The following is a 19,768-nucleotide window of genomic DNA, read 5'->3' on the forward strand; positions in this document are numbered from 1 at the left end:
CAGAATCCTTATTATGTCCCTTTCAGGTAAGATTGGATATTTTCTGTGTCCTGACTGGTCAAAATGGAAGTCACTTACTTTCCCATTTCAACAGAATTTGGGCTTCATTTTCTTTCTCTGGGCCTCAGTTTCCTCCTCTGTAAAATGAGAGGGTGGGTGTGGACTGGATAGTAGTAAGCCTCTTATTACTCTGATATTTTATGACTAGGTTTATGAACTCTGCCAGAAAGTGTAGGCCTTGGGGACAGCAGGGACAGCCCACCAAGAAGCAAGAGGCCAGAACTTGAAGTACCCCCTTCTGTCTCCTTCTCCATTACCATCGACTAGACCCAGTACCAAGGAGAGAGACAGCTTGGTACCGTGGATAAGACTGGGCACTGGACTTGGAGTCTCAACTCGAATCCTTCCTCTACTTCTTAAGTGTGTAACCTTGGGCAAGTTACTAACCTCGCTGCCTCAGTTTCCTCATTTGTAAATTGGGAAGGGGAATGGATTCGATAGCCTCTAAGGTTCTTGACAGCTCTGCATCTATGATGCTACGAGACAGGACCTTCTCCAACCCCCTCTGACCTGTTAGGAGTTCCATTCCCAGAGGATTTGTTGAGGGACTTGATTCTGTCTCCCCTCCCCACTACAGCTTGTCTTTTTTTTTCTATAGGGAAACAACCCCTCCTCCTCCCCACACACACTTTCATTTCACTTCTATTCTTCACAGGTGGAGTTCCCCCTAATTAAGTCTAATACACAAAAATCCACACTCATAAAGTGGATACATTAGAGAGTGGTGATTTGCATTACAAAAGGAGCTCTGGCTGGTTCCTTTAAGTACTTGGCTCCTCTGGTGTGGTAAGGGGGGGGGGGTAGAGAGGGAAGGATTTGATTTTTTTTTAAAATAGATTCATACCAAACTTTTCCACAACCCTATCTGTTGCACAAAACAAGATGCATCTAAACATGGCAAGGGTCCAAAGAAACGACGCTCCCTGGGCCAGACGAGAGGAGCTCCAATGTGATTCCACGTCCGAAGGTTTGCGCCCAGACAGACCAGGTACACTTTGTACCCGCCTGGCAAATCCGCTTCAGTGTGGCTTCGTATGCCCCTGCCCGAGGCTTCACCGCCTCCTGCTGCTAGACCCCGAGTTTCTTGGAAAGCGGAGGTTGCTCTCAGCTCGTACACTAACTTAGCCTTTCAGCTCCCTCCACAGCCCAGCCCAAACCCCCCCAACACTGATAACACCTTCGGCCAGGAGGTAAATTACATAAATCCATGACTATCTCTTTAAATCTTACGTAGCCTGAAGGTCCCCGGTCAGTATCCCTATTCCGAGGGGAGCTTCCCAGGGATGGAAGATGGGGCCGGAGGGGCGGGGGTGACTTAGAGAGCGGCCACTGTCCCTTTAAATCTCCGCTTGTTTGGCTGCTGTTCGCCCCCCTCGGTTTTCTCCACTGCCTTCAATCCCTGACTGAGCAAAAAAGGGCTTCCTCTTCAGGAAAGGAAAGGAAATGTCTAGGAGGGGGAGGAGAAGGAGGAGGAGGAGGGAAGCTCGGGCCACCAGAGCGCAGCGAGCACAGGGGGACCAGGGCAGCTGACCGCGAGTCTGCGCTCGCCCCGCTCTGGGCTCGGGGAGGGTGGGAGGGAGGGAGGGGGGCAGAGCAAGGGGCTGGGCAGCAGCAGCAGCGACAGCGGCGGCGGCAGCAGCAGCAACAGCAACAGCAGCAGCAGTAGTAGCAGCTGCAGCAATCGGGTCCGAGCCGCGCCCCCCCCGCAGCCACTCAGCCCCAGCAACCGCTGAGCCCCAGCCGACGTCCCCCAGGCGGGACTGACCTCTCGCCCAGCTTGTCCGCGGCAGGCGCTTCGGCGGCCCCGCCCCCGAAACCCCCTACTCAACTTCTCCGAGCCCTCTCTCTCCTCCCCCCAGCGGCTTCGGGGGCTTCCTCCTTTGCCAGCCCAGGCGGGGTCCGGAGAGGGTGGGGGTGAGTGCACGCGCGAGAAAGACGGAGAAGGAGGTAGAGCGCTCTAGAGAGGAGCCGAACCCTGGACTGCAAGGGCTGTGGGACCATGATCTGAGAAAAGGGACTGCAGCGAGCGCGGCGGAGAGTTGGCTCCGCTCTTTGGAAGATGAACAACGCAGGTAGGTGTGTCCGCGGGGCCGGGAGAGGCGGCATTGGGGGCAGGCGGGCGGAGGAGCTCAGCTGCCCAGCCCCAGACTCCAGGGGCTGCAACACTCTCAGACCCCCGACCTTCCTAGAAATGGTTCAAGGTCCGGAAGCGCCCAGCCTCGAGATGTCTGTCCCTGCCAGCTGCGGCCTCTGGGGGCTAAGGGTTGGGGGGCTGGGAGCCTGCCCGCCGGGGCGCTGCCCCTGCTGGGAGTAGGACCAGCTGGGCGCTGCCCGGGCTGGGAGCGAGATCTCTCCATCGCGTCCAGCCGCGAGGCAGGGTAGAGCGAGAAGGGGACGCGCTGGACCTTGGGAACTTTTGTATTCGTTGAGCCCCAGGGGCGAGACAGGAAGATTGCAGCTGACAGGCAGAGTGAGACCTTTCCAACCGTCGCGTCTCCGGTATTAGTAATAAAGAATGAAACCAATCCTTCCCACCCATCCCGGGGAAGGGCTCTCCACGCGGAGCAACTGGTGTGCGCCCTGGGAACCAGTAGAGAAGTTGGGAGAGCTCGGGCCCAGGAGGCTTGTGGAAGCGACGGTGTTGGGGCTGATGGAGTTGCAAACCTCGTGGGAAGGGTCCTGACCGCAGTGGGTGTCCCGGGGGCCCCTTCCTTGAGCTAGGGGTCCGCCTTCAGGCCCTGAGGAGCTAGGACTACCCAATCAGGCTGGTCCATAGTTCATTCTGAGATTTGAGCTGCTGATTTCCTTATCTTTTCTGTTGGAGGGACCAGATTAGAGAGGAGATTGGGAGACAGTTAATAAACGATTTTATGAATAGGGAGGCAGAGAAAGCAACACCTCCCCCCTCCCATATAAACGAAGCCTTCATGGCTTCGTTTGTTGATTTCCCCTAGCCCTATCTAGAAACGAGGTGCGCGCTCCCTAGATGTCATTTCTACCCGGAATGGAAGAGGGAAACTGCTACTGCCACTTCACAGGCCACCATCTCCCTGTTTCCGGAGCCTGAAAGCCCGGACCCCCAGCGCCTCTCCCCTTCCGACCCTTTGAAGCGAATGCCCAGAGAGCAGGCTGGCAGGCAGGCTGCGCCAGCAGTGCGGCTGCCCGACCTGCTCCACTCACTGGCCCTCTCCGACTCTGTCCCTGGGTCTCACCCAGGGAGGCTAATTTACATGCGGTTCTGCTGTTCACCGGGCTCCCTCCCGGGGGTCGAGGTGGGAAACAAGGTCTCTCTCCCCTCGTTGGGCCCTTCCTTGAGCCGTACTGTACTCTCCTTGTGAGTTTACTCACCAGAGTTCTGAGTTCACAGCCACAAGAACGCGATTAAAAACAAGTAAACAAAGCCAAAACAGTTTTCCACATCTCTCTGAATCGTTTATACACACATCCCACACTCTCGGACCACCTCTGACTTGGGGCGCCTTTTCTATCTCCTCTCTTTCCTGACTTCACGGTGGAGAGAATTACCCCTTTTAGGGTTCCAGACAGCCCCTTGCTGGACCTCCTTCCTCACATCTTCTATCTCAAACCAGGGGTTCAGAACCAAGAGAGAACACCACTGGGACCTACTTCAAGGGTTTGGGTGCGTGGGGAAGATAGATGTTCCCCTCTTGTGCATCTTTGCACCTCAACTCTTTCCAATCCAAATAGAGTAGGAGATCTTTCCTGGAAGATATTAGGAGAATAAAGTCCCCAAAGGGGCAGAGCCCAACGTGGTGGCAAACAGCCTCAATCAACTTCATTTACCCATACAAATGTGCTTAAAACACCTCTTCCCCCATTTAAAAATTTTGCAAGATGCATTTTTCATGTCCCCCCCCCAAAAAAAAATGACCCCACTTACACATCACTAAAGAAACAGGAAGTCACCATTTTGCCTGTCTTGGAACCCATATCCTGCTGCTTGTTGCTTTTTTTTTACCCTTTTATTGCAAAAAAAAAATCATATTGTGTGCTTTAGGAGCTAAGTGCAGGCTGGTGGCAAGGAGCGGGACTGAGTATGACAAAGGAAAAAAACTCCCTTGATTTAGAATTGAGAGTCAAAGGAAATGAGGGTGTTTTCAACAGACACATATAGGCATAGGTATTTGGGGGTTTCAGAAGAGCATTTTGGAGGTGCGTGGTATTTGTAATTAGTGTATGGATCCAGCCAACATTTCCTGGAAGGGGGTAGGAGGGTGGGAAGAGGGCATGGCTATTAGCTCCATTATACACAGGAGCAGCCTAGTAGGGGAAGATGTAACTGTGATACAATGCACTGTATATAGTATTGAAGGTGGAAAGACAATTCTGAGTCCCAAATCTGTCACCTTGGATCAAAGTCCCCACTACCACCTCACCTCCTCCTTCTGAGCAACCCTTCTGAGCCTTAGTCATTTTTTTCCTATGCCCTAACTCTCTTTAAAACAATAGTGAGAAAAAAATATAAAACAATAGTGAGAGTTTCCAGGCTTTCCAGAACTGCAGGGATAATGGGCCAGATGACATCTGCCTCTGTGAGGCCTTTCCTCCCTGCTCTGTGACCACCAGCAGCTTGTGCCTAAGCTACTGCCATGTTTAGGATAGAGTCTTCTAACAGATATCATTTATTGATTGGACAGGGGCTGGCAGGGGCAGTGGAGCATGTTTTTATAATCATGCCAAGTGATTAGCCATTGACTGGCTTGCAGAAATATACACTCTTTAGAGTTCACCCAAGAACAATGGACTGGGTGAATGGCAGCTTAATTATAGATCATTAGGTCATTGCCTAGGCATTTTAGGGGTGCTCTGTACTAAAAGTTAAATTAAAATTCAATTGAATGCTGATATCTGAACATCTGGGTGTGGGAGTTCAATTGGGAACTGGGATACATCACAATTAAAATGAACTCCAGGCCATAAAATTTGAATTTCACTGTAACTGTTTGGGAGCTCACACTTGGGACTTGGTTTACTGAGAATCACAGTCCTCAAGTCGACAGAGATCTTCAAGATGAACTAGTCCACATTTATTATTTTACAGGTGGGCAAAGAAAGGCCCAGAGAAAGGCAGTGACTTGCTAAAGGACACCTCCTAATTGGAGGCAATAAGGAGATTAGAACCCAGTTTAAATCTCAGCTCAGTGCTCTCAACCTGTACTTGTACCTTCAAAAACTCTGCCTCCAGCCATGGTTGTATAATCACAGCATAATAGAAGAGGCAGAGTCATAGGTTTTCTCAAAAATCAGACAAGCTGGGTACAAGCCAATTCATCACTGGTGGATTGGCCACTAAGTGATGAATTCCTTGACCATGGGAAATCATGAAATAGATACAAAATGGACCTCAGTGCTGTGTGGCTGGCCACCTGATGCTTCTGCAGTAATGGTGACAAAGTGGTCGGGGAGGAAACAGAGTCCTAAGGATCACATAGTTTTTAGGCCATCTATATTAACTATGGATACCTGAGTTATAACTAGTCATTCTTTTATTTGGAATTCTGCCAAGAATAGAGAATGGGAGTAGAGGTAGTGGGAAAGAAGACTGTGATGGGGGGAAAAAAGATGTTGGCACCCTGGGTCAAAGTCCCAGTGAACCCACTCTAGCTATGACTCTGATTGACACTCTTTATGTGATCTTGTCCATTGACTGATAAGTGAACATAATACTAGAGACATAAAGCCTGGCAAGTAAGCACTTACTCAATGCTCATTTCCTTCTTTCCTTCCGTAGAGTTAAGTGAAATCTGAAGAGATAAGGGGAAGTAATTTTAAAAATTCTCTTATCAGAAAGCATCAGTAGAATTGCCATTTCCATCATTTTCATATAGGCAAGTATCACTTGGCATTGCTCTAAGTTCTGATCTGTCCCCTGCCCACACTTAAATGGGCAACTTGATAGAGATAAACATAGAATGTCAAAACAAGAGTCAAGAACATCTGCCTAATCCAATTGCCTCATTTTACAAAGGTAGAAACTGAGACCCTAAGAAAGTTCCAAGACTCATAGATGTAGACCTTAGAGGCCATCTAGTCTAACTCCTTCTTTTTGAAAGCTTAATAAATGGGATCCAAAGAGAGTTAGTGACATTCTCTAGGGGCACATAGCCAGTTCCTAGTTATCTGGGACTAGAAACCAGGTTTCCTGATTTCCCAGACCAAGGCCCTCTCCACCACACTGCACAATACTGATTTTTCTAGTGCCCTGGTAGTGGCAGATGAAGGGAGCACAATAGGTCAAGGGAATGATTTCTCTGGCTAGCAGAGAATGGATATAATCAATGTAGTGAGAAGCAAGGGGTGACCCAGGATTTATATAGCAAGGGCATGTTTTATGGTGAGATATCTAGCCTTCCACCCACTTCTCAGTACAATGGCCAGGGGTAAGAGGAGAAAGAATCAGCTCATGCCTAGAAAAGGAAAACAGTTCGGCTGTTGGGTTAGATCCATTTTGCCTGTAGCATGAAAGGGTGGAGATGGTACTGGTATCAGAGTCAAGTTCAGTCAGGTGTTTAGAGCTAAGATCATGGATGTGATATTCAATGAATCTTTTTTGATTCTGTCCATATCTAAGATACCAAATTAAATGAGGAAGAAGAGAAGTTACCCAAGAGAAAGATGCTAAATGATGTTGTCTGAATGAAAGGCATAGGAAGGACAATTCTATTGATGATTTCTGATGAAGGAAGTCTTCCTAACAAGGTCTCCCTGGTACTTTTTCATATTTGGTTTCATATTTCATATGTCTTCACTATTATGCCCATTCATTTGTCACTGGACAAGAATCTCACATATCAACCAGAGCCATAACCAGGATGAGGCAATCAGGGTTTTGTCTCAGGGTACCAACATCCAAAGGTTACACTTTGTTAGATTTGCTTACATTTTATGGTCCAGCCATAGGCTTAGTCAAGCTTTGGTTGCAGATTAAACTCATATTCCAACCATGGACTAAGTCTCAAACCCACTACAATCTTCAATTTGGGCTACAATCTGACCTTTAATTCTACTTATAGCCTTTGCCATAAATCTTGACTAAAGCACTACCTTTAACTCTAGCTACAACCTTGACTTCTAACCCCAGTCACAGAAAGACCCTCTAATCCTAGCTGTATGATAACATGTAATAGAAGGATGAGCAAACAAGACCAAGCTCATTGTCTTTGCCTCCTCAAATGTTATTTGTTGTTGTTCAGTCATTTTTAGTAATGTCCAACTCATTGTGACCCCATTTGGGGTTTTCTTGGTGAAGATACTGTAATATTTTGCCATTTCCTTCTCCAGCTCATTTTACAGATGAGGAAACTGAGGCAAGCAGGGTTAAGTGTTTCGGCCAAGGTCACATAGCTAGTACGTGTCCAGGGCTGGATTTGAACTCATGAAGAGGAGTCTTCCTAACTCCAGGTCCAGCTGGCACTCAATCCACTGCTCCACCTAGCTGTCCCCTCAAGTGATAACACAATCACTTAACAGGACCCTTTTATCTCCCACCTCTCTGCCTTTGCACCGTCAGTCCCCCTACTTAAAACACTCTCCCTCCCCATATCTGCCTTTTAGAACCTCTGGCTTCCCTCCAGACTCAGCTAACACATTGACTTCTGTAGAAGGCCTTTCCTGATAGATCGGGCTGCCAGAGCAGCCCCTCTGTGCTTCCCTTACCTCACTCTGCACGTATCAGGTAAAACCCTATTTATGTATATGTCCTCTCTCCATTTGAATGTTGACTCCTTCTGGCCCAGACTGGTTTGGCTTTTTTTTCTTTGTACCTTCAGTAGCTTAGCACAGTATTGGGTCCAGAGTAAAAGCTTATGACATTCTGGTTATGGATTGATGGGTCTGGACAGGTGCTATTTATCCCCTTGAGGGCAGGAACTGGCTTTTATTTTAGCTCTGTAGCCCCACGGTGGGGGGTAGGGGGAACAGCATGCCTGTCTTCCTCTTGGTTCCTTAATTCCAACACAATACCAGCTTTGTGATTCCACCTTTGTCCCACCACATAGGGCCCCCAAGATGAGCTAGAGGTCTTCATCTCATTATCTTGACATAACTAGTCTTCTGCTCCTTGAAGGCAAAGACTGTCAGGCTTTTATCAATATCTCTCCAGTGCCTTGCATATATATAATAGGCACTTAATAATAGTTGATTGGTTGATTAATACCAGCAAGGACATGGCCGACATTGTTTCTTGTTCAGGCAGCTTCAAGGACAGTGGATAGGTAGGCTGTCAGGCCTGGAATCAGGAAGACTTGAGTTGAAATATGACCTCAGACATTTACTAGCTTTGTGCCCCTGGGCAAGTCACTCAACCTCTGCCTGCCTCAGTTTCCTCATCTGTAAAATTGGGATAATAAGAGGACAAATGAGATTTTTGTTTTGGAAGATTAAATGAGATAATATTTGTAAGTCACTTAGCACCATGCCTGGCACATATGTAAATGTAAAACATTATTCATTATTACTACTATTAATTCTCACTATTATGTGTGTGACTGGCCCATCTTTTTTTTTTTCCTGGAAAATATTTATTTCCTGGTGCTATCATTTACACCACTTCCCCTGTGTAATTCACTCCATGTTGCGTTTTGGAGTGATTCTGAACTTCAGTTGTTCTGAGAGTATAATGACTGTAGCCATACACACAATATCACTGAAGGAATATCAACATTAAAATATGGGCCTTTGTCTCAGGGAGAATCTTGGGGTCATTCAGAGAACTGGGCTCATAGTGAGCATTAAATAAATGGTTGTTAAATTGAGTGTAATTTAACCAGTTCCAGGGAAGATGGAAGGTAGATTCCAGGAAGAACTTCCTGAAATGAATTGCCCAGGAACATTATGGGAAATGTTTGGGGGAGGGAAGGTAGGATGTGCTTGGGTCAGGCTGGCTTTTGCCCAGTTCAAGATATAGGATCCTGCCATTGCAAATATCCTCAGCCCACATCCCCAGAGTCACAAGAACACTGACTTTGTATGTTTGCTTGTTTATCTATGAGGGAGAGGGCAGACTTGAGAAAGAACCATGAACCAGAGAGAGCAGCTGGTGCTTTTCTGCAAGGCTGGTGTACTGTGGGTGACACCTGCGTCCTCCAACATGTCCTTCCTGAGTGTGACACATGCCACCATTCCCCTCAGGATGTTGAATAGAACACAGAATCCTAGAGTTTGGAAGGGACTGTCATGGTCATGAAGTTCATCCTCCATCTTTTAGGAAGGTTGTGGAAAGAGGTGGGGGAAAGGGCACGAGGATTGAAGTTAAGAGAGATCTGGGTTCAAACCTGTCCTCCAATTCCTCTAGTTGGGTGGGCACGAGCCTCAGTTTCCTCATCAATAAAAGGGGCATAATGATGCCTCGGAGTTTGTAAGAATCCAATAGATATAAAGTGCTTTGCAAATCTTGAGGTGCCTTAGAAATCTCCATTATTATTTTACTGGCAAGGAGACCACACAGGTTGAATGATTTGTTCAACGTATCAGAGATGAGTGTGCAGAGCCAGGGCTAGATTCCATGCCCTGCTGGCCTGGGGCATATTAGAGCTGAGCATTCTGAGTTACCACTGACACTGGGCAATCTGAAGCAAGTCACTAGACCATTCCCAGCCCAATCCAATCCAATTCAATAAGCATCTACTATGTGCTATGAATTGTGCTTGCCTCAGGGGGATATGAAGATAAAATTTAAAGCAACCCCTGCCTTTAAAGGCCTTTCTAGTTTAAAAGGGGGATATGACTTGTAGACAGGTGGGATATGCATGATAATTTGAGAAGCAGGGAGCAAGCACCAACAAAAGAAATCAGAAGAGGCTGCAGTGGTGGAGTGGAGAGATCGTTGGACCTGACATCAGGAATTTAAATCCAAGCCTGAGATATACTTACTAGCTATGCAGCCTTGGGAAAGTCACTTCACTTGCTTGCCTCAGTTTCCACAACTGTAAAACAGGGATCATAATGGACCCCCATCCCAGGGTCATTATGATGATAAAAGAAGGCAATATTTGAAAAGCATTTTGCAAGCTTTAAAGTATTATGCAAATACTAGTTATTACTTTTGCTGTAGGACAGGCACATGAGTAGATCCATGAGGGATGTAGGGATTCAGAGGGCTTGAGATGAGGAAAAAAAAAAGACATTCCCTGCAAGGGAGACAGCATGTGCAGAACCCAGAGATGGCAGATGAAATGCTAAATTTGGGGAAGCAACAAGTGGTTCACATTAGGAAGAAAGGAGAAGAAAATGAAGAAACATACATTCTTTAACACAGACAGTTGAGAGAAAGCCTCTGAGGGAATTTGAACCAGAATGCCCTATCGTAGTATATTGTCCCCATATAATACATGGCAGAGATATCAGGGGCATGGCATGTGTAGATGAAAGACTCCATGTTTGGGGAAAGAAGCCTGATAGCCAAGGAGAGGGTCAGCCTATGCCCATGTTAAAGGCTAGGTGAAGGAGGCAGCCTGTGGTTTGAAAGGGTAGTGATCTGGAAGGCAGGACCTAAACCTGGCTCTTTAACTAAATGGAGAACCATGAGCAAGTTACTTCTGCCCCTGGGGCCCTGAGCTCAGCAATAGATGTGATTTTACCTAATTGTAGCAGCAACCACCCTGGCATCCCCAAGATGGCTGCTAGTACAGGTTCTTAGATCTTCACTAGGAAAGACAGCTATTTAAGGGGTCAACAACCTTTTTAATTACATTCATTAGTTCAAGGGAAAAGTCAGCACCCTGAACTTCAGAGAAAATCCAAACAAATAAAATACAAGCAGAAAAATAAAGACCAATGGACAGGGCTTCTAACTGTCTGAGAAATTAGCACAGATCAACAGACAGATCCAACTGTCTGACCAAGGCAACACATACATAGTTACCAGAGAGAGAAGCACCAACATCTGGGTTTTTCAAAGGTGAGGAGGCATCTCTTTAAGGGCTACACAGAGTCTCATCTGGTCAAATCAAAAAAGTTCTTCAAATGAATGAGCTCCAAAGCAAAATGCTAACCTGGGAGTGTATACACCCTTTTTAGAGTCAGAGGGCATCACAACCCTGATGTCTCAATGCCTAACTAGAAATTAACAAAAGGTGTGAAAGCCTACCTACAAGCAAGTCTCCCCTAAGCAAGCTTCCTTTAATGGGCTACACCTGAGACCTATTAATGGGCCGGGAAGATCTTATATCCTATTAACATTACACTAATCTAACCCAGAACCTAGTCACCATGCTGTTTCACAGACATTACAAAACAATTCTAAATCTCATCTACCCTTTCTTCCCTTTTCTAGATCTCTCCTTTATAAGTTGTAACCTTATTGAGAGCAGGAATTGTCTTGGTTAGCACAGTACTTGGTACATAGTAAACACTTAATACTTACTTTTATTCATTCATTCATCCTGACTTCCATTTCCTCTTCTATATAGTGGGGACAAGGGACATGGGGGGAGGCTGTGTTTGATGACCAGCTATGAGATCCCTCCCAAATTTAACAGTTTGCAATCTCTGAGATTGAACAAATGAAAAGCAGTCTTCTAGGACCCAGGTGCAAAACTCATTATTCAAACTTATTAGCAGTTTAGTTTGGGAGGCATTATCTGGAAAGATCACAGCTCCCTCACCTACTGTAACCTTTCCTTGGGAGCACCTCACCCACAGATCAATAGGATGCCTTTAATGAAGAATGGGTTGGGGGTGGGAGGGAGACACTCTTGGGAAGACACCCATTTTTCATGGCCCTGCATGCTCCTACCCCCCCCCTTCCCTTGATATCTCTGCAAAATGCTACCTGTTAAGGGTGAAAAATGAGTTCTCCACCCCCAGGAGAATAATGTTACACAAATGGTTAATGTCTGACATGAGATACCTGAAACCAATACAAAGCAGTGCATAATGTGTAGGGCTGGGATGATCCTAAAGGGAGAATGGAAAGTTGGCAAAATGTGTCTTTCAGCAGTCTTTGGTGTCTTGCCCCAGCCCCTCCAGCCTCAGCTAGCCCAGGTGCCCTTTCCTAAAGAAAGTAGAATCATAGGATTTTAGTTAGAATAAAAAGGAAGGAAGGCAGGAAAGATGGAGAAAGGAAGGAGAAAAAATGAAGGAAGGCAGGCAGGAAGAAAGAAAGGAAGGGAGAAAGAGAGGAAGGGAGGAAGAGGGTAAGAAAGGAAGGAGGGAAGGAAGGGAAGAAGGAAGGAAGGGAAGAAGGAAGGAAGGAAGGAAGGAAGGAAGGAAGGAAGGAAGGAAGGAGGGAGGGAAAAAGAAAAGATTTATTAAATGCCTGTCATGTGTCAGGCACTGTCCCAAGTGCTTTACAATTATTATCTCATTTGCTCTCACAACAAAACCTAAGAAGTAGGTGCTATTATTATCCCCATTTTACAGTTGTGGAAATTGAGGCAGACAGAAATTAAGTGATTTGCCCAGGGTCACATAGCTAGGTTGTATCTGAGACTGGATTTGAACTCAGGTCTTTCTGACTCCAGATCTGATGTCACCTGGTATCCACTGCACCACCTGTTAGGGTGCTGTTAGGGGTCATCTCCTCTATGGCATCAAACTCAAAGAGAAATGGGGGGTACAAATCTGCACATAAGAATCCCAGAAGGCTACATATTAACTTAGCTTTAAATTGTAATGTTAGTTGCATTTTATTTATTTTGTTAAATATTTCCTGGTTACATTTTAATCTGGTTCTGGCTGTATTTGAAAGCACTGTTCTAGCCATTCAACCTTTTTCTTTTATGGACAAGCAAGGTTCAGAGCAAAGACTTAACTTGTTGGAGATCTTGTAGGTAATGACATATACAGAATTTGAACCCAGCTTCTTTGCTGTGTTTTCTCCTTCCCTGCTGCAGCCTTGCTGTCAGGTTTTATCAGAATTCCCACTCAGGCAGGATCTGAGAAACTTAAAATATTTCCTCTTCAGGGGGATTCACGAATTTGTAGTGAGTTCAACTATGAAATGAATCAATTAATCAATCAATCAACAAGAATTTATTAAGCACCCACTATATACCAGGCATTTTGATAGACCCTGGAGATACAACACAATTCTGTTCTCAAGGAATTTATATTCTACCCAGAGAGTCACAATGTACATGATTGAGTATATGCCAAATAAACAAAATAAATCAGGTGGTTGAGAGAGGCCTAGTAATTGAGAAGATCAGAAAAGGCTTCAATGTAGAAAGTGAAGGGGGAGCTGAGTTATACAAGAAGTGAGGGATTCTTTGAAGCAGAGGAAGGAAAGATGTGTTTTAGGCATGGGAGATAGGCAGGGCAAAAAAATAGAGACTAAAGATGGAGTTTCTTATGAGATACAGCAGGAAGGTTAATTTAGCAAGACTTGTAGAGTGTGGAAAAGAGGGGTTAATATATAATGGAGGTGCAAAGGTCAGTTGGAACCACCCACCCCCAAACTGATAGTGCCTCTTATATTTGATATTGTAGACAGGCAAAAGGGATCCAATGGAGTTTAACTGTTAAAGAAATGACATAGTAAGACCTATGCTTAAGGAAAATCACTTTGGTAGCTATGGGAAAGATAGAGATCTGGTGGGATTTCAGGCACAGAGATATTGTAGACAGAAAATTTGGGGGCAAGTGGACATTGCCAACTTCCCCTCCATACTACTCAATACCACTACCTACTTAATTCTAAGACTGATGCTAAATAAGCCAAGGATACCCATTAGACAACAGCTTAGAATTATCTGATCTCAAAGATGGAAAAGATTTCCAAGCTCATTCAGTCTAGCCATGCCCAAGTCATGAAGTCCTTCTACAATATAAATGGTCATTCTGCCTTCCGTCAGCACCATGGTCAACAGGAAACTAGCCATCTTTTAAAGGAGCCCAGGACACTTTGGAACATGTTCCATTGCTAGAAAATGTTTTCCTTATATTAAACAGATATCTGTTTTGCTTCAGGCTTTTCTCTAAATATATTGAAAATGAGATAATTAGGGGCAGCTAGGTGGTACAGGAGTACCTGAGTTCAAATTAGACCTCAGATACTTAACACAAAAATAGCCGTGTGACCTTGGGCAAGTCACTTAACCCCAATTGCCCTACCTTCCCCCCTCCAAAAAGAAAAAAAAAAGAGAGAAAGAATTCAGTAGAATATGGTCCCTCAAGGTCCTTACTGTCTAGTAGGGGGGGTGTGTGGCATATAAAACAACAATCCAAAATAATTCGTGCTAAGGACATAAAAGTGACCAAAGTGCTATATAAGGGCTAAGGAGGAAAAGTCATTCCTGAATGGAGAGGTCAGGGAAGGCTCTAAGAAGTTTCCATGCTCAAATCTCATCTGTGGTACTTACTGTCTATAAGATGCTGGGTAAGTCACTTAACCTCTCTAGGCTTCAGCTCCTCATCTCTAAAATAGGAAAGAGGTTCAAGTTGATGGCTGCTGAAGTGCCTTCCAGCCCTGGGTCTATGATCCTTTGTAAGAACTGGAATTGGAGATGAGCTATAAAGGATTGGCAAGAATTTATAGATAGAGGAAAGACCATTCCAGACACAGGAACTGGCATGAGCAAAGGGGGGAAAGTATGGGGTATGTATGAGGGAAAGCAAGGAGTCCATTTTGGCCAGAACATAGGATATGTGGAGGGCAATGGTACAGTGTAAGGCTAGGTTGGCACCACATTGTGGAAGGCCTTGAATACCAGCTAAGGAGCTTGAACTTACTTTAGTAGACAGTGTTATTGTTGAGTCATTTCAGTGTGTCTGACTCTTCATGACCCCATTTGGGGTTTTCTTGACAGAGAGACTGGACTGGTTTTCCATTTCTTTCTCCAGCTCATTTTACAGATGGAGAAACTGAGGCAAACAGTTAAGTGACTTGCCCAAGGGTCACCCAGCTAGTGTGACTCATTGACTGAATCCAAACTTCACAGAACTAATCCTAAGGGATTATTATTCATTCCTCCTTCTGTGAAGTTTGGATTCAGTCAATGGACTGCACTTGAGGACCTAGAGGGCCACATGTGACTCAAGGCCAAAGGTTCCCCAACCCTGGTAGAGGATCAGAAGTGGAGCCTGGAGAATAATGAAGGCATGGCTGGCCTGCATGCTTTCCTTAAAATGGGGGTTCTGGATAAGACCAATTAAAGGAAGTGGCCTCAGGGGAAGAGTATGTTTCCATTGAGGGAGGGCTGGGGTAGAGTGAATTTCCAGGGTAGGAAGACTTCTGTGGCATGATGGGAAAAGTCTGGAGAGACAAGAATGGAGTCCAGAGGAAAATGAACCATGGTGGTCTGAGAAATTTCCTTAAAATGGAGGTTGTGACCATCCAGAAAAAAAAGGGCTACAGAGGTAAGAGTGAACTCACAATGGGTAAAAGCCAGAAACAGAGTGATAAAGGGGCTGTGACATTTATTAAGTGCCTACTCTTAGAACTGTGCTAGGTATGGGGAATATTAATACCAAGAATGAAACAAATGCCTGCCACAAGGCTATTGATCAGTGGCATAGATTGAATAATGAGAGCCTGTACCAGGTGGTGGCAGTGACCAAATTTCAAACATGGAGGACTAGGTGGTACCACCAGCAAAAAAATAAATCAGAAATTAGAGCAGGTTTTGAATTCATTTTGGGATATATTGTACTTGTAGTATAGGCAATCCAGGTAGACTTATCCTAAAGGCAATTACCTGTGTGGAAATGAAGATCCGGAAGACATAAATATTGGAGATCCAGATGTGGAAGCTTTCTTCATAGAGAGAAGGTAGTTAAAGCTACTGGAAGGGATGAATCAACAAGAAATCAGCAAGCATTTATGAAGTCCCCACTATGTAACAGGAATTGTACTAAGCATTAAAGGAAATGCCATAGAAAGGGACACTGAGAACAGATTCCTAGGGAGCATTGACCTTAAGGGATTGGGAAGGAAACAGCATACAGGTAACAGAAAGTAAAAGAATGACCAGAGAAATAAGAAGATCAAAGTCAAAAAAAGGAGATGACATTTAGAAGGAATACAGTGTTAAATGATTCAGAGAAATGAAGGAGAAGCATTGAGAAAGGACCATTGGATTTGGAAATTCAGAGGTTGCTGATGAAATCCTGGAGTGTAGTCTCAAGAGTGGCGGGGATGGAAGTCAGATGGGAAGAGGCTGAAAAGAGAATGAGAGGGCTATAAGAAAGTAGAAGCATCGGGTTTTTCCAAGCAGTTTGGCAGCAAAAGGGAAGGGAAAGATGTGGTGGTACCTAGATGTCCTAGATTAGGATCGAAGGAAGGTTTTTGTGGGATTAGAGTGACCTGAGGATGTTTATAGAAAGGTGGGAAGAGTCCTGTTGAAAGAGACTGAAGAAGCATAAGAGAGAATGTATTATTGCTTCTGAGTCCTTTAGGTCAAGGAAAGAGAAGGGCTTAGGTGGGAGGGATTAGCCTTAGAAGGATCAAGGGTACCCCTTTCTTTGTGACAAGAGGAAAGAATGGGCAAATTTACTTTGATAAGACAATGGTGAGGCAGAATGATACCCAATCATATACCCTTGTCCAAGTCCTCCCATAAATCTCTCTTAACTTACATCCTGTGACTAGATCAACTGAACTGGGGTGGAGAAGAGGAGAAAGAGAGCAAATTTCCTCTCCCTTTCACTCAGATCACTGCTTCTCCTTCTGAATCCTCCATTGGTAATGGAGCTGTGAAGCAGCTACGTAGCTCAGTGGATACAGCACCAAGCCTGGAGTCAGAAAGACCTGAGTTCAAATATAGCCTTGTGTGACCCTGGCCAAGTCACTTAATCTCTGCCTTACTCCACTGAAGAAGGAAGTGGTAAACTACTCCACTATCTTTACCAAAAAAGAGTTGGACAGGACTCCACAAAAAAAAGTGTTAGCACCTAATCTAGCCCACCATGTACTTTTATACTGCCCTTTGAGTGAACTTCAACTTTTCTTGTTTCTGAGACAGTGGGCAAAATTCCCACTAATAGTAATTGCTACTCTTCACCCCAGAGCAAGTTAAGTGTTCTCTCTTATAAAATAGGAAGACTGGACAATAATGATCTTTTGTATCCTTTCCAGCTGTCCTAGGATTTGGTGATTCAGGGTGTCTTATAATGATGATCATTCCCAGAACATCCCCACGAGGGAGGTATTATTATTGCTTGTTTATACCTAGGAAAGCCACAGAGAAGCTGAGTGATATCAAGACTGCCAGTAATAAGTAAGTGGACTTCAGGTCCACATGTTCTTTCTACTAAAATGCTTTTTCTCCAAGGAATGTTGTTACTTTATTTTCCCTTCTTAGACTTTTCTGGGCCTGTTCCAGGAAGAATTTCTTTAAACTCTCTTTATAAACTTACCTTGCCTTCCTGCTTTCTTAACTAGATTTGATTTTTTTTTTAATTTCCCAATTGGAAGGCATCAAGGAAGGGAATGTAGTTTGTCAAATTAACTGTGATGCCTCACAAGCCTCTCTAGGGAAAGGGCTCTTCAACATCGGTGAATTTTCCAGATAACTGAAGCTGATCCCTTCAGTAAGCACTCAAACAACTCTATTTTAACTGTTTTGGATAGAACTCTTTCTACAATGTATCATATGTTTCTCGTCCAACTTAAACAGAACATGTTGAATATTATATTTATCCTCCTGGAAATGTTGCTACCACAGCTGCTATCCTGTTGATTTTTCTTGTTCACTTAGAGTTATCGTTACAAGCACCAGTTAATTGCATTGTACTGTTATGTGATGATGGCCTCAGAAGGTATTCATTAATGGATTCAATAAAACATTTATTAAATCTCTACTGTGCTATACACTAGGGAAGATATTTAGCTGAGATATGGCCCCCGTCTTCATAGAGCTTAGTCTAGTAAGCGGATGAAGCAAACAGAACTATAAAAGTAGCTAACATTTATATAGCTCTTTAAAGTTCAAGACAGCTCAAATCCCACCTACTACAGGAGACCTTTCCTGGTATAACAACAACATTCATATAGTATTTTAAAGCACTTTACAAATATCTCATTTTATTCTCACAACTCCGAGAGGTAGATGCTATCATTATCCCATTTTATAGATAAGAAAACTGAGGTAGACAGAGGTTAAGTGACTTGTCCAGGGTCACATAGCTAATAAGTGTCTAAGGCTGCACTTGAACACAAGTCTTCCTGACTTTAGGTCCAGCTTTCTGTCCTCTAGCTGCTAATTCCTTCCCCTTTGAAATTATCTTCTTTCTACTCTGCTTGTATCTTGTACATACCTAGTTATTTACATACTACTTCCCTGATTAGAATATGAGTTTCTACAGGATGTTATCTATGTGAGTATTACCTCCTTCCATTCAAGGTGAAATTCATCCATCCCCTGCAATTGCAGCAACCTAGACCTTCCTTCCCATTATCCTTGGCTCTTTACTATATCACATCATAGAACCAGAGTCAGAAGAGATCACCTAGGTCAACTTCCTCATTTTAAAGGTGAGGAAACTGGGACCCAGGAAGGTTACACAGTCAGTCACCTTTGCAAGGGGAATTTGAACACAGATTCTTTTACTCCAGAGTTACAACCGACAGGGTTAGGACAGGGCAACTTCACTTGAAACCTCCCTCTAAAGTGACATCAGCTCATTAAGCACTAGTCTCTGGATCTGGTCATTAAACTGGTTCCAAATCTACCTAAATGTATAATCACCTAAAAGTTATAATCCAGCCCAGAGGCATGTAACTCAGCCTGAGCACTTCAAGCTACATTAAACGTAATTGGGAAGTGTTCAATGAAATAAATAAAAATAAAATGTAGATAATATGAATTGGCGATTTTCTAAGTCAATAGGTGGCCCCAGGAGTCTGTTTCTGTTTGAGTCTGGCACCACTGGGCCAGCCCATACGGCTCCATCCTGGCCATGAGGGCTGCTTGAGAAGCTTTGTTACATACTTTCTTAAATATCTATGTCCATGGCATTCCTCTGGTCTTTCAGTTTTATTGCCTTATCAGAAATAGGGCAAGATTAGTCTGGCATGATCTGTTCTTGATGAAGCCTAGCTAACTTTTAGTGATAACTGTATCTTTCCTAAATGCACAAAACCATCAGTGAGTCAGGGTGATGTCTACCTCCTGCCTGTGAAGACATCCCCCAGAGGAATGAACAGAATGAACAGATGAGAACAATTTGTTCCAACAATCACGAAGGCTGCTGAAGCAGGCGCTATGTAGCACTTAGAGCCTGGTCAAGCCATCACCCGTTGTCTTGACTTGTGTCTTGCCACTGGACTTTGACGACTGTATACAACTGCCTCACTTGAATATAATCCATGCATAAATCAAGACATCACACATGATGTCATTGGTCATCTTCAAAACGAAAGATGAACACGAATTATAAAATAGTCAGGGACTATGTTTGCCTTTCTGTATATCTCCGACACTTAACAAAGTATCTGGCATACAGTAAGTGTTTAATAAATGCTTATTGGATAAGTAACTTTACATATATTATCTCATTGGATCCTCATAACAAGCTTCAAAGATAAGGTGCTATTACTATTCCCATTTTACTGATGAGGAAACTGAGACTGAGAAAGTGACTTATCAAGGGTCACACATAGCTTGTGAGAGGTTGAGCTTCATGACTCCAGTTCCCACATTCTATCTGATGGCTGTGCATACTGTCTCCTCCCACAACATTACATGTTGAGTATATCATCATGGTGCAGACAGAGAGAGAGAGGAAAGGAAGAGAGAGAGAGGAGACA

The 19,768-nt window shown here is 44.4% G+C and overlaps 1 protein-coding gene across 2 annotated transcripts in view; it reads left to right on the top strand.

Annotated features, from left to right (window-relative positions):
• Nucleotides 1–1,642: 1,642 nt before the first annotated feature.
• FGD5 (FYVE, RhoGEF and PH domain containing 5) overlaps nucleotides 1,643–19,768 on the top strand; it is a 187,226-nt gene continuing 169,100 nt past the window's right edge. For both annotated transcript variants that reach the window (XM_069083865.1, XM_069083866.1), the window contains exon 1: nucleotides 1,643–2,132. In XM_069083865.1, the coding sequence (XP_068939966.1) occupies nucleotides 2,120–2,132 (13 nt within the window). In that variant the 5' untranslated portion in view covers nucleotides 1,643–2,119. The remainder of the gene's footprint in view (nucleotides 2,133–19,768) is intronic.

The sequence above is a fragment of the Petaurus breviceps genome, unplaced genomic scaffold (assembly GCF_028583685.1).
Source record: "Petaurus breviceps papuanus isolate PSGF00001 unplaced genomic scaffold, PetGlider_PUasm1.0 174, whole genome shotgun sequence".
NCBI classification, from domain to species: Eukaryota; Metazoa; Chordata; class Mammalia; order Diprotodontia; family Petauridae; genus Petaurus; species Petaurus breviceps.